Source organism: Chrysochloris asiatica, unplaced genomic scaffold, assembly GCF_000296735.1.
Source record: "Chrysochloris asiatica unplaced genomic scaffold, ChrAsi1.0 scaffold00084, whole genome shotgun sequence".
In the NCBI taxonomy this organism is placed as follows: domain Eukaryota; kingdom Metazoa; phylum Chordata; class Mammalia; order Afrosoricida; family Chrysochloridae; genus Chrysochloris; species Chrysochloris asiatica.
Genome location: NW_006408602.1, coordinates 4,029,591 through 4,043,197, shown reverse-complemented (window position 1 = coordinate 4,043,197; position 13,607 = coordinate 4,029,591). Strand labels below are relative to the sequence as shown.

Sequence of the window (13,607 nt, the reverse complement as noted above, 5' to 3'; positions counted from 1 at the left end):
TTTCTGAGTGTGCTGGAAAAAACCATTGAAAGGAGACAGAGGCTTTGATTCATACCAAGTAGTGTCACCTTATAATAACACACTTCACTCAAGCAAGAAAATTGTTTTTTTTGCTGAGAGAAGCCTACATAATTACTTTCTTCATTCACTTCTTGTCCATTCTCATTGCTCACTCAGGACTTTGTCTCTTGTAATCTAAACTTCTTACTTCTTTTAAGAATATTGGACTACTAATGGCAAGGTAGGTGGTTCAAACGCTATACAGGGTCATTATGAGTCAGAAGCGACTCGATGGCACTTAACAACAATAACAACCTACCACATAAAGGACACCACGTGGTGCTGTAGGGTAAGCACTGGAATGCTAACCAAAATGTCATTTCAAACCCTTAAGATATTCTGTGGGAAAAAGATGAGGCTTTCTTTTCCCATAAGGATTTACAGCCTTGGAAATTCTATGGAGCAGCTCTACTCTGTTCTATAGGGGTGCTGTGAGTTGTAACTGACTAGAAGTCAGTGAGTTTTACCAAGCACATGGGACTCTAGGCAGTGCAGGTGGTTAACATGCTGCTGGTAACCAAAAGGTTGGAGGTTTGAGGCCATCCTGAAGAAAGGCTTGTCGCTCTTTGGTTACCCATCACAGGCCTGGATTCAGACCCTCCCAGGCTCCTAGTCTCCTCTCTTCAGTGGTCCTCTAACAGTGTTATCACATCCTTCTCGGATTCTTCTGGCCTCCTTACTCTAGTTCTGTGTTGAGCTGAATGTTCTTTTTTTTCTATGCTTCCTTGCTAAGTTCTATCATCTATACATTGATGCCAGATGAATTTTTCTAAAGAAAGGTACCACAAAGCCAACCCCTGACCTTTGATGACTTGTCAAAGAATTCCACTGTATATACACATACGATTTGCAGTCATTGCCCTCTGTGGCACTGCAGAACAAGCACTGGATTTCTAACCAGAAGTTCTTCAGTTCAAACCCACCAGCCTCTGTTGGGCACCCCTATACAGGGTCGGTATGAGTTGGAATTGATTTGATGGCATTTAACAACTATAATTCAAGGTCAAATATTACAGATTTTGGCATCCTTCTCTTCTGATGGCTCTTTTCATGACTTTGAAAATACAAACGACTAGGCACTGTAGGCTGGACTACCTCAGAACTTTTGTTAATGCTATTCTACATGAAATGCCCACCACTCATCTGTCAGTTTGTCATACGGTGGTGGCTTGTATATTACTGTGATTCTGGAAGCTATGTCACCAGTACCTTAAATACCAGAAGATCACTTAGTGGACATATTATCAGGAAGGACCAGTGAATTTCCAGACTAAGTCAGACTACTCTGGATTATTTAAGTTACTGAAAACCTTATAAATAGCAGTGGAACACTGTCAAATAGCATAAGAATATTGAATACTGAAACATGATGAAGAGCACCAGAATATCGTCAGATATAGTGCCAGAAGATAAGCCCCTCAGGTTGGAAGGCACTCAAAATACGAATGGTTGGGGAAGAGCTACCTCTTCAAAGTAGAATTGGCCACGATGATGCAAATGGAATAAAGCTTTTGTGACCTTCATTTGCTAATGGGGCACAACTCAAAATGAAGAGAAACAACTGTAAATATCCATCAGTAATCAGAAACTGGAATGTACAAAGTATGAATTTCAGAAAATCAGAAGTTGTCAAAAATGAAATGAAACTCATAAACATAAATATCCTAAACATTAGTGAGGGAAAACAGACTGGAATTAGTCATTTTGAATTTGACAATCACATGGTTTAACTATGCCAGGAATGACAAATTGAAGAGGAATGGCATCACATGCATTATCAAAAAGAACATTTCAAGATCCATCTTGAAGTACAATGCTGTCTGTGATAGGATAATATCCATACGCCTGTAAGGAAGACTAGCTAATACCAGTATTATTCAAATTTACACACCAACCACTAAAGCCAGTGAAGATGAATATCAAATATGCACTTGAGATATACTGATAATTACTGGTAACTTGAATGCAAAGGTTAGAAACAAAGAGGAAGGACCAGCAGATAGAACATATGGCCTTAGTGATAGAAACAATTCTGGAGATGGCATGACAGAATTTAGCAAGACCAATGACTTCATTGTAAATACCTTTTTAAAATAATGTAACAGACAACTAGACACAAAGAACTCACTAGATGAAATGCAAAGAAATCAAATTGACTACATTTGTGGAAAGAGACGGTAGAAAAGCTCCATTTGATGGTCAAAACTAGGCCAGCGGTAGACTGTGGAACAGACCATCAGTTGCTCATATGCAAGACCAGGGTGAAGCTGAACAAAATTAAAACAAGTCTACATGAGCCAAAATATGACTGTAAACCTTTCCCACCTGAATTTAGAGATCATCTCTGGAATAGATTTGATGCATTAGACACTAATGATATCAAGCACATCATACAAGAAGACAGGAAAAGGTCATTAAGAACAAGAAAGAAGGAAAAGAACAAAGTGGATGTCAGAAGAGATTTTGAAAGTTGCTCTCCAGCATAGAGGTGCTAAAGAAAATAGAAGAAATGAGGCAAAAGAGTTTAATAGAAAATTTCAAAGGGCAGCTTGAGAAGACAAAGTCAAATATTATAATGAAATGTACAAAGATCTGGAGTTAGAAATTCAAAAGTGAAGAACATGCTCAGCATTTCTCAAGCTGAAAAAAACTGAAAAAAAAAAAAAAAATTCAAGCCTTTACTTGTAATAGTGAAGGATTCTTTGGGAAAAATATCAAATGATGCAGAAAGCATCAAAACAAGACGGAAGGAATACCCAGTCACTATACCAAAAAGAAATGATTGATATTCAACTATTTCAAGAGGTAACATATGATCAAGAGCTAATGATACTGAAGGAAGTTCAAGGTACACTGGAGACACTGGCAAAGAACAAGGCTCTGTGAATTGATGGAATACAAATTGAAATCTTTCAACAAACTGATGCAGTACTGGGGGCACTCACTCATCTAAGCCAAGAAAGTTGGAAGACAACTACCTGGCAAACTGACTGGAAGAGATCCATATCTGTGCCCATTTCAAAGAGAGGTGACCCAATGGAATATGGGAATCATTGGACAATATTATTAATATCATATACAAATAAAATTTTGCTGAAGATGACTAAAAAAATGGCTGCAGCCATACACTGACAAGGAACTGCCAGAGGTTCAATCTGGATTTAGATGGAATGAGGGATTTCATTGTTGATGTCAGATGGATTGTGGCTGAAAGCAGAGAATACCAGACAGATAATATGGTATTAATCCTGTGCTTCACTCACTACACAAAGGTTTTTGATTGTATGGATTATGACAAGCTATAGACAACATTGCAGAGAATGAGTACTCTGGAACATTTAATTGTGCTCATGAGTAACCTGTACATAGACCAAGAGACAGTTGCTCGAGTAGAATAAGGAAACACTGAATTGTTTAAGATTAGGAAAGTTGTATGCCAGGGTTGTATTTTTTCACCATACTTATTCAATCTGTATGCTGAGCAAGTAATTTGATAAACTAGATTCCATGAAGAAGACTGTGGCATCAGGATTGGAGGAAGACTACTAAAAACCTGTGATATGCAGATGATACAACCTTGCCTGTCGAAAGCAAAGAAGACTTAAAAGACTCCTGACGAATGGAGAAAAGATTGAAGTTTGTCAAAGATTTTATGGTGCTCAGAGCAACCATCAACACTCATGGAAGAAGCAGTCAAGAAATCAAAAGACATACTGCATTTAGCAAATTAGTTGAGGACAACTAAGGTGCACCTGACTGAAGTCATAGGTATTTTCAGTAGCTTCATATACATGTGAAAGTTGGACAATGAATAATTTAAACGGTAGAAGAATTGGTTCATTTGAGCTATGGTGTTGGAAGAGAATATTAAAAGTACTATGGACTGCTAAATGAACAAATCAATCTGTGTTGGAAGAAGTACAGTCAGAATTCTCCTTAGAAGCCAGGATGGTCAGACTTCGTCTCTCCTACTTCAGACATATTATCAGGAAGGACCAGTCCTGGAGAAGAACATCATGCTTGGTAAAATGGGGGGTCAGCGAAAAGGAGGAAGACTGTCAATGAGATGGAGAGGCAACAGCAATGGGCTCAAGCGCAGCAACATTTATGAGGTTGGCCCTAGACTGGGCAGTGTTTTGTTTTGTTGTACATCAGGTCACTATAGTCAGTACTGACTCAATGGCACCTAAATAACAACAACATCTTTTCATCACCAGACTATGTTTGAGGGCACGGTATGTTTCTGAGATATGTGGTTATCAGAACTCAACACTGTGCCTAGAACAAGCATTTGACTGGCAGATCAGTTAGTCAGAGTTGATAGAAATCCACAGGAATATGAAGTGACAAACCATAAAACTAGAGCTGCAAGTTTGAGGGTACTCCAGTTAAGAGAGCACTCTGTAACCCAAACCACTGGAAGCTTTGAAACATAATAATAATTATACATGTCCTTCCAAGAAAACAAAATCTCTCTTAGAAAATTTAGGAAGAAAATTAAGTTCTCTCAGTAATCATGATTTGCAGGAATTTACAATAATGGTAAAATAACAGCTCTGAAAATAGTAATCCTGATCTATATTGGCACACATGTCCTATTAAAATACACATTTAACACCAACATTTTGGCCGAGTAACGAAAGAGGAAGACCCCCAGAGAGATGGATTGGCAAAGTAGCAGCATCAACGGGCTCAAGTGTGGCAACAATTGTGAGGTTGGCCCAGGACCGGGCAGTGTTTCATTCTGTTGTACACAGGGTTGCTATGAGTTGGTGCTGACTTGATGGCACCTAACAACAACAACAACAATGAATGAGAATAAAGTCGTAGACAAATACTGTTATTGATTCACTGGAATAAGATTAGCTTTTCTATCCACATGCACCTTGCTGTATAAATGTCCTCTGACTTATTCTGCCTGCTCACCAACAAAAAAGAATGATGCTGATAAACATGAAGACAATGAGATTTCTCCGCCACAGATCTTTATATAAACTGGTGATCGCTTATATATCCCATTTTTTGTTTTTGTTTTTTTAAATTCCAGTATATCAATGGTTAAGGAACAAGTCTGAATTAGGAAAGAGGCGTTGCCAGAGGAAAAACAGAACTCTTTATGTGAACTAAACGGAGAGTAGGGTCCTTCAGGTACTTCGGCCTACAGTATTGTGTGTGTTTATATTAATTATTATTATTGGCTTTACATTAATTATTTAGATTTAATTTTAAATTGCAGTACTTGTGAAGCTTATATGGGGAAGTATTTAAAAATATTGACCTTAGGGGCCAAGCACACCTCAAATTACTTTGCAGAGATAAAGTTTCATTCCAATAGTATGTATATATGCATATCAAATTCTGCCAACTTTTTGGTTTGAAAAACGTAAGTAGTTTTCAAGATGGAAATTGTTTGAATATAGAGAAGTTTCTTTTATCACAGGTTAAAACTTACCTGTAAGTAAAGAGAAGTTTCTGTCTCAGAACCCTCCTGGACAGCACAAGAAAGTGTCCTGTGTGATTTGAACACGTTACACTATGAATTAGAATGACAGTTCCTCCTGATGTAAATATATGAGAGAGAGCATGAAACAGAAAACTTGAAGGAGAAGGGACAGAAGAGAGGAATCTAAAAGTAGGAGATAGAGTGGGGAAAATCAGAATAAATAATTGGATCTACTCACTTCAAAGTGACACTCTAAACATTTTATTTCCACCACTTACCATATCTACACTTTCTAAGATCAGTGTATTCTGTTTTGTTTTATCATCACTGGACTCTGTAATATAATTTTACATCACATTTGATTAACATTTATGACTACAAAAATGATTGAAACTTCTTCAATGTTCAATTGGACCAAAGTATACATTTTGATAACAAGACACATTGTGTATCATCATATAGATTTGTCCTATATATTTTTTGCTGCAGAGTAAGAAATCTGTTACAACAAATCCTAAAACTGTCAAGTCTCAATGTGGTTTCTTTAGAACAAAAGAGTTCAATATTCATGTAAACTGTGCCTTGTGAGCTGTGAAATATTGACTGATAATTACTAAACAGAGTTTCAGGTATGCACCAATGAAAAGATTTTCAGATAAGCGTCTTCATTTTACGTATCAAGAAACCCCTGGAGACGGCATTGTAAAGGCAGCCTTTTTTATGAGGCCCCTGCAGCTAATTTTGTGTTGCTGGAGTCCATGTCGCTGCCACCGTCAATCTCCTGGGTGTCTTGATTCCACGAAGGCAAACATCAGGTAATTTGACTCTGCCTAGATGACGGAAGAGTCACACTTCCTACGCGTTCTTTCAAAGGGATGGTTCAGGTCAGGTCAGTCATGGCCTCCGAGACCTCCGTGTTGCCCTGCGTGGGAACGCGTGCTGGTGTGATGTGGAGATAAATGTCATACTGCTGGTCCAGGCCAAGGTAGCAGTCACTCATGAGATACAGTGTATAGATATACCTGAAATGCAAACACAAAAATGAAATGCCACTTTTCTACTCACAGTCTTATTGAATTTTTCCCAACTTTAGTGGTGAGATCCTGCTTACCTCCCAGGTAATTCAGGGGTATAAAAACAGAGGGAAGCAACATGATGATTTCGAACATATCCTACTCTTTTCATGGCAAGAAGTTCTCTCTTATCCACTTCTCCTAATATCAAAAACCATCCTTCATCCTTTAATTTGGGAAATCGAGGTGTAACTGCAGCGCTTTCTTGCTTACCCTGTGAACAAGGTGAAAAAAGTGCATCAGTAGACTTTTATACCAGTTGGTTGTATACCTTGTCTTACTTGAACTATAAATCTACATGGTTCAGCATGTCTATCTGGGATGTTTTAAATTTTCTTGCCTTCTGGTTTGATGTCACTGATATGATATTATCTATCTTCCTTCAAGTCACATGCAGAGTCCCCTTTTGGGGCTATAACAACCAGAGTATTTGGCTCAATTAGAATAGAAAGTCCTCAATCTTGACATCTAAATTAATAAAATTTTATGCCATTCTTGTAACTACTATTCCATTTGTAGATGAATACATTAAGACACAAGAATACTAACCAAAATTTCCCAAGACCTTATTCATAAGGAACTGATGCTTAAGGGGAAAAGAGGTCAATCAAGAGTAGATAGACTCTGGATTTCAGAGATGTTGTTAGCTGCCATCAAGTTGATTCCAACTTGTGGTGACCCGTGTGTGCAGAGCAGAATTACTCCATCAAGTTATCAAGGAAGCCTATCACCAGGTCACAGGCCAGACTTCTGAGGTGTCTCTGGTTCCAACAGCTAAACCTGCAACTAGTAGTCGAGCACCTGTTTATGCTATTCAGGGGCTCTTGACCTCAGAGAACAATGAGTGCTGTATCATATGAGGAGTCCTGGTGTGGCGCTATAAGATAAGCACCTGGACTGCTAACTGCAAGGTTGGCAGTTCAAACCCACCAGCTGCTCCTTGGAAACCCTATACAGTGTTGGTGCGAGATGGAATTGACTTAATGACATTTAACAACAACAATATATCCTACAAATACCTTCTCTCCTAAGAAAAAGGCATTAAAGAATCACATATTGTAATATGTTAAATGCTGTTGAGTCGTTTCCAACTCATAGCGACCCTGTATAGGATTTCCAAGGAGCAGCTGGTGGGTTTGAACTGCCAAGCTTGTGGTTCAATGCTTACCCTACAGTTCCACAGCAGGACTTCTAATATGGTATATTAAAAAGTCGTTATTCTGAAAAGTAGAAACTTGTAAGCCAAGCAATTATAAAATATATTAGTCACCACAATCCAAGGTTATTCCAGTGATTCTTTAAGATAATAACTTTGTGACATAAAATGTACTAATAAAGACATACTGTTAATCAGCCTTAATTCAATATTCTATAAGAGTTTTCACTGTTGGTATTTTAAGAGATCTCAGTGACCAATGTATTTGTACAGCATTCAGAAATAAAATTTAGTTTCCCCCCCAAATTAAATCTAACTTTTAACTAGTAATATTAAAGTGAAAAAAAAAAAAAGTCTTAGGTTTACCCCATTTTCTTACCTTTATGATTGACATTATTATTATTATTTTTTTGGTAAGCCATAATATGTGAAGTCACCTAAAACTGTCAGCGGTCAATTAGTTCATACTAAGAAATCAAGTGAATTGGGGTTGGAAAAACAGTACATCATGGTAACAGAAAGTTGTTAGCTATTCTGATGTGTAAACAGAGAGAACAATACAAACGAACTACCAGCTCACTAACCTAAAACCAGACCCAAGGGCGTGGAGTGGATACTGACTCACAGCAACCCAACAGGATGGAGTAGAACTGCTCCACAGGGTTTCCGAGTTTGTCCGTCTTTATGAAAACTGACTGTTGCAATTTGCTCCTGCAGCTGGTGGGTTCACTGCAGACCTTTTGGTTAGCAGCTGAATGCTTTAAGCACTGTGTCATCAAGGCTCCTCTCACCCTCAACGTTATGTTGTTATTAGGTGCTGCTGAGTAGGTCCAGCTCACAGTGAGCCTATGGAAAACCGAATGAAACATTGCCCGGTCCTGCACCAGCCTTACTTTGATGTTGTAGCTAAGTGCCTTTGAGTCCGTTCTGTCTCACAGCAACCCTGGATAGCGTTTCCAAGGGGTGGCTGATGAATTTGAACCACCAACACTGTGGTTCAGATAGACCTTGTTGTTGTTGGTATGTGCTATGGAGTCGGTTCTGACTCATAGTGACCCTGTACAGGGCTTCCAAGGCTGTAAATCTTTATGGGAGCAGAAAGTCTCTTCTTTCTCCCGCAGAGCAGCTGGTAGTTTCAAACTGCTGACCTTGAGGCTCACAGCCCGATTCGTAACCACTACGCTACCAGACCTTAGAGCAAGGGCTTATTTTAGAGATGAAAAGCACCTGAATCCATTGGGCAAGAAAGAGAACACATTTTCTTATTTCAATCGTCATGGTACCAAAACACCAATCTGCCCACAAGCTGTGTACTTATATTCTTAAAGGATCAAATAATTAATTTTAGTGTCAGAGGCAATAGAAAAGACCACAGTAATTTAAAATGTAGGTTCTGTACATTTTTTGTCAGTCATGAACACAGAGCTGTTTCAGATGCATTATAATGAAAGAAGCAGGCAGATGTGGCAACTGAGGCTCAGAAAAGCTTAGCGACTTATTCAAATTCATAAAACTGACTGAGTGGTAAAGCTCCAATCTCATTTAAATCTAGCCCAGGGTGGCCTCTAGGGCAGTGCTTCTCACAATTAAATGTCCTTAAAAATCATTTGGGTGCTGGATCAAAGTATAGCTTTTGAGATCCCTTTCCCTGAGATTCTGATGCAGGTGGTCTGGAGTGGGGACCAGGGATCTGTACTTTAAAAGACCCTCCAGGAAATTCTGCTGCACTGAGTCTGTAGACCATACTTCGAGAACAGTACTTGAGGTGATACTGTATTATGTGAGTTGAAGACTCTGGAGTGGAAAAATGGCATGTGAGGAGAACTGACTCATGTCAAAAGACTGACTCTTGCTGCCTAAGGCCAGTTAAGAAAGCAGGATTCATGAATGACACGGACACATGAGTAATTGAAAAGATATGTGTGGCAGTGCATGCCGTTGTCTGGTGTGAAGTATGTGAGAATGGAAACTAAATACTATACCTTGTGGAACCCACTGTGGACTTTCTGCAAGCTGACTTGAAGCACATACTCTTGGTCAGTATGCAACTTGATCCATTTGTTGTCGTCTCGTTTGTCTGAAATCAGAGTTGGGATAGACAGTTCTTTCTGCCCTTCAACTGAGTCATCCCACCAGCCTTTAACACTCAAGCTGATATCTATCACTGGCAATCGAGATAAGAAATTCCATGCCTGAAGGAAAAGGAACAGAACAACATAGGAAAAATAAGAGAGAGGCATATTTAGTATGAAATACAACGACCAAGAAAATATACCTTTTAAAAAATGAACTTTTAAATTTTAAGATAATTCTAGACTCACATGAAGTTGTAAGAACTAGAATACAGAGAGATCCTGTGCACCATTATCCCAATTTTCTCCACTGTCAGTATCTGCCAAACTATAATACAGTATCACCATGTACATACTGACGCTGACACAAATCCACTGAGCTTGTTCAGATTTTCCCAGGTTTATTTGTACTTATTTGTGTGTATACAGAAACAGTGCACTTTTAATTCTTTAAAACCTGTTAAAAAATAACTGAGGAAGATGTACTCTTATCTAACGGGTGATCCATTTGATTGAATGGAGCTGTAAGATAAGCACTAATTGCAGGGTCAGCAGTGTAAACCTGTCTGTTGCTTTGAAGGAGAAAGATGAGGCTCTCTGCTCCTGTAAAGATTTACAGCTTTGGGAACCCCATACAGGGTCATTATGAGTCAGAATCAACTCGGTGGTAGTGGGTTTGGTTTTGGCATCTGTTCCTGGTGTGCGAGCAGTTTGTACTTGACTGGTTCAAACCTACTCAACTGCACGAAAGAACAAAGGTCTAGCAATCTGTTTCCATAGAAGATTACAGCCCTGAATCTATAGAGCAGTTCTAGTCTGCAACATATGGGGTTGCCATCAGTCACACTGACTCCACAGCAAAAACAACTAGGGCCTGTTTACTTTATCTTACTGACTGTGTATATCTGGGTGGTGTAAATGTTAAGCACTTGACTACTAGTTGAATCATCGACAGTTCAAGCCCAACCAGAGGTGGCCGACAAGAAAGGGCTGGCGACCTGTTTCAGACAGAGCACAGCCTCAGAAGTTCTATGAAGCAGCTCTACTCTGTATGCACAGGGTGGTCAGAAGTAGGAATTGACTTGATAGCAACTAATAACAACAACAAAAAGGAGCTCTGGTAGCGTAGTGGTTACGAATCGGGCTGTGAACCACAAGGTCAGCAGTTCAAAACTACCAGCTGTTCAGTGGGAGAAAAATGAGGCTTTCTGCTCCTGTAAAGATTTACAGTCTCGGAAACCCTGTACAGGGTCACTATGAGTCGGAACTGACTCCACGGCACATAACAACAACAGTGACAACAAAAGCATACTATTCTGTACAAAACTTATATGAGGTTTAAAAGTATTTATAGTTGAACTGGTTTGTTTTCGAGCAGCACATTTTTTACTGTTTATGTTACTTGTAAGTCAGAGAACATTACTTGGGTATATACAGGCAACTGAAAAGACTGTGATGCAACTGCTGTTGTCAACCAGTACCACGCATGGAGCTTATTGTATAAAAAGTCTATTTTGGGTGGGGTGGGGTGGGGGTCTATACTCCAAATTTATTTATTCCATTTATTCTTTAAAAAGAAAACCCAAAAAACAAACATTTCTATGTCTATACGTCATGTGACGCCCTGGTGTAGATAAGCACTGGACTGCTAACCACAGGGCCACTGTGAGTGGAACCCGACTTGATGATACTTAGCAACAACAACAACAACAACAATATGTCATACCCACCCCACTGCCATCTAGTCAGCTCAGTCGAACTCATAACGACCTGACAAGACAGAATGGAACTGCTACTTAGTATTTGGGAGGCTATAAATCTTTACAGGAGCAGAAAGTTTGATCTTGCGCCAGTAGAGTGGCCGGTGGTTTTGAACAGCAACTTGTAGTTAGCAGCCCAACACTTAACTCACTGTACCATCAGTGTTAGGGTTCCTCTGTAAGTCATAAGGAACCCTGTAAGTCTAGGATTCTTTCCAGAAATAAATATGTATTTTTGGCATAATCATGCTAAACAAAAATATCATTTAAAATGAATGACACATTATATGAGTAGCAAACATTTTACTAACTCTCTTTCTGCTCTTTATATTGAAAGTTATTTCTGAGAAATCAATGTGCAAATAGTAAAAATTTTGCTTATTCATTCAACAGTGATGAAAATTAAGTCCATGAAAAGTAAGACGAGTAACAAAGTAAAGTCAATGTCCTACGAATGAATAATAATTGAAGTCATGCTTTTCTGAGATTCATAATCACGTGGCGGTATCACTATTAGTCAACAAGCCTCTCAATAAATGGGCTGTTTTATCAGTTATTATTTTCTAAGTTAGTTTAAAAGGTACATTAATATCTTCTTTTTGTTTTTTCTTATACATATTTTTAAATATAAGGAGGGGACTCTCAAAGAGTTGGTGGGAAAATTACAATATCTTTTAATTCCATTTCTCCAAGAATTGTTTGAAGCCCCCTGGTATAAATAATAAGTTTCCTTATAAGCGTTGACTTTCTGCTTGCTAAGTAAGTACACCCAAGAGCAGTAGGGTAGCCCTGATAACCTAAGCTACATTATGTGAGGCCAGTGCAATTTCCAAATCCACTCCAATCCTATAAACTGTCTTGAGAATCTGAAATTATGTCTGAAACTAAATCTTGAGATGGTCAAGCCACAGAGTGGGCTGCTCTGTGTTTCCAGGTAACAATGATAGCATAGTCCCTGCTGAGTCAAACCACTAGATGTTCTTCTAAAATTGGCCAGAGTGCTAAAGTGATTGAGGCAGCACTTAAATACACAATTTCTGTAAAACATTTAAATTTGTGAGACAACAAAGCAACGTTTTCTACACAATGCAAGCATTCACACGTTTCCTTACCTGTACCACTAAATTAGTAAGCAACATAATGCTTTCTGTTATTAGCATCTTCTTGGAATTTTACTCTGCAAAGCCTCCAAAAGTCAGATCTGGCGTTTTATATACATGTAGCCTTTTTGTACTTAATATTACTATTTCTCAACCCACAATATGTACATATATATTTGTTAGGTATACGTATATTTATGTATATAAAACATGAGCTATTTTTAAAGAAACTGCTAAGACATTTCAATACCAGCCAAACATATTTATCTGAGGATTAATCTTCATCTATTGAATCAGGCGAGAGCACTGCCATGCATACAATTATTTAATTAGCAGCCAAATCCTCTGCCAGTCAGCAGCCGTTCCAGGCATACTGATGGGGTAGAAGATGCAAATCTCACAGTCATACTGCTTTTTCTCATTACTACTGCAATTAGCACTTAAATTGATGCTTTAAACATACTAATTTCTGGAATAATTCAGGATTTGTATGTTACCTGGGATCGCCTCACTGCAGAGCCCACACCAGATTGCTCTGCAAATTGAAGCACTTTTGAGCCAAATAACCATCATCATATCAGACAGAGCCAATTTGCATTTGGTTTTAAAGATAACAGAATGGCAATTTATGCAAATAAATTAAGTAAGTTTACTTCTGAGTTCTCTCGGAACTAATTATAACAATGTTCTAATTTTTCATCATATCTAAAACTTGGCCTGAAATCAATGTAAGCTAGGCGAGAAATTTGTTGTTGCTAAGGGAAGGCTTATTCTGATTTTAATATATTGTTTTTATTCACAATTTTGATGGTAATCTAGTTAGAAAGGTAGGCATTTATTATGAATTTTTAAGTAGGTTTTGTGCCAATTTTGGGTTCAACAGAAACTGAACAATCAGACTTTAATGGCTGTTACACATTTTTCAAGTCTTGCTCAAAAAAAA

At 38.4% G+C, this 13,607-nt stretch overlaps 1 protein-coding gene across 1 annotated transcript in view; it reads right to left on the bottom strand.

Annotated features, from left to right (window-relative positions):
• Nucleotides 1-6,383: 6,383 nt before the first annotated feature.
• ASCC3 (activating signal cointegrator 1 complex subunit 3) overlaps nt 6,384-13,607 on the bottom strand; it is a 476,917-nt gene continuing 469,693 nt past the window's right edge. The window contains exons 38-40 of the mRNA XM_006865855.1: nt 9,715-9,924; nt 6,615-6,790; nt 6,384-6,525 (exon numbers count right to left, since the gene is read on the bottom strand). Of these exons, the coding sequence (XP_006865917.1) occupies nt 6,384-6,525; nt 6,615-6,790; nt 9,715-9,924 (528 nt within the window). The remainder of the gene's footprint in view (nt 6,526-6,614; nt 6,791-9,714; nt 9,925-13,607) is intronic.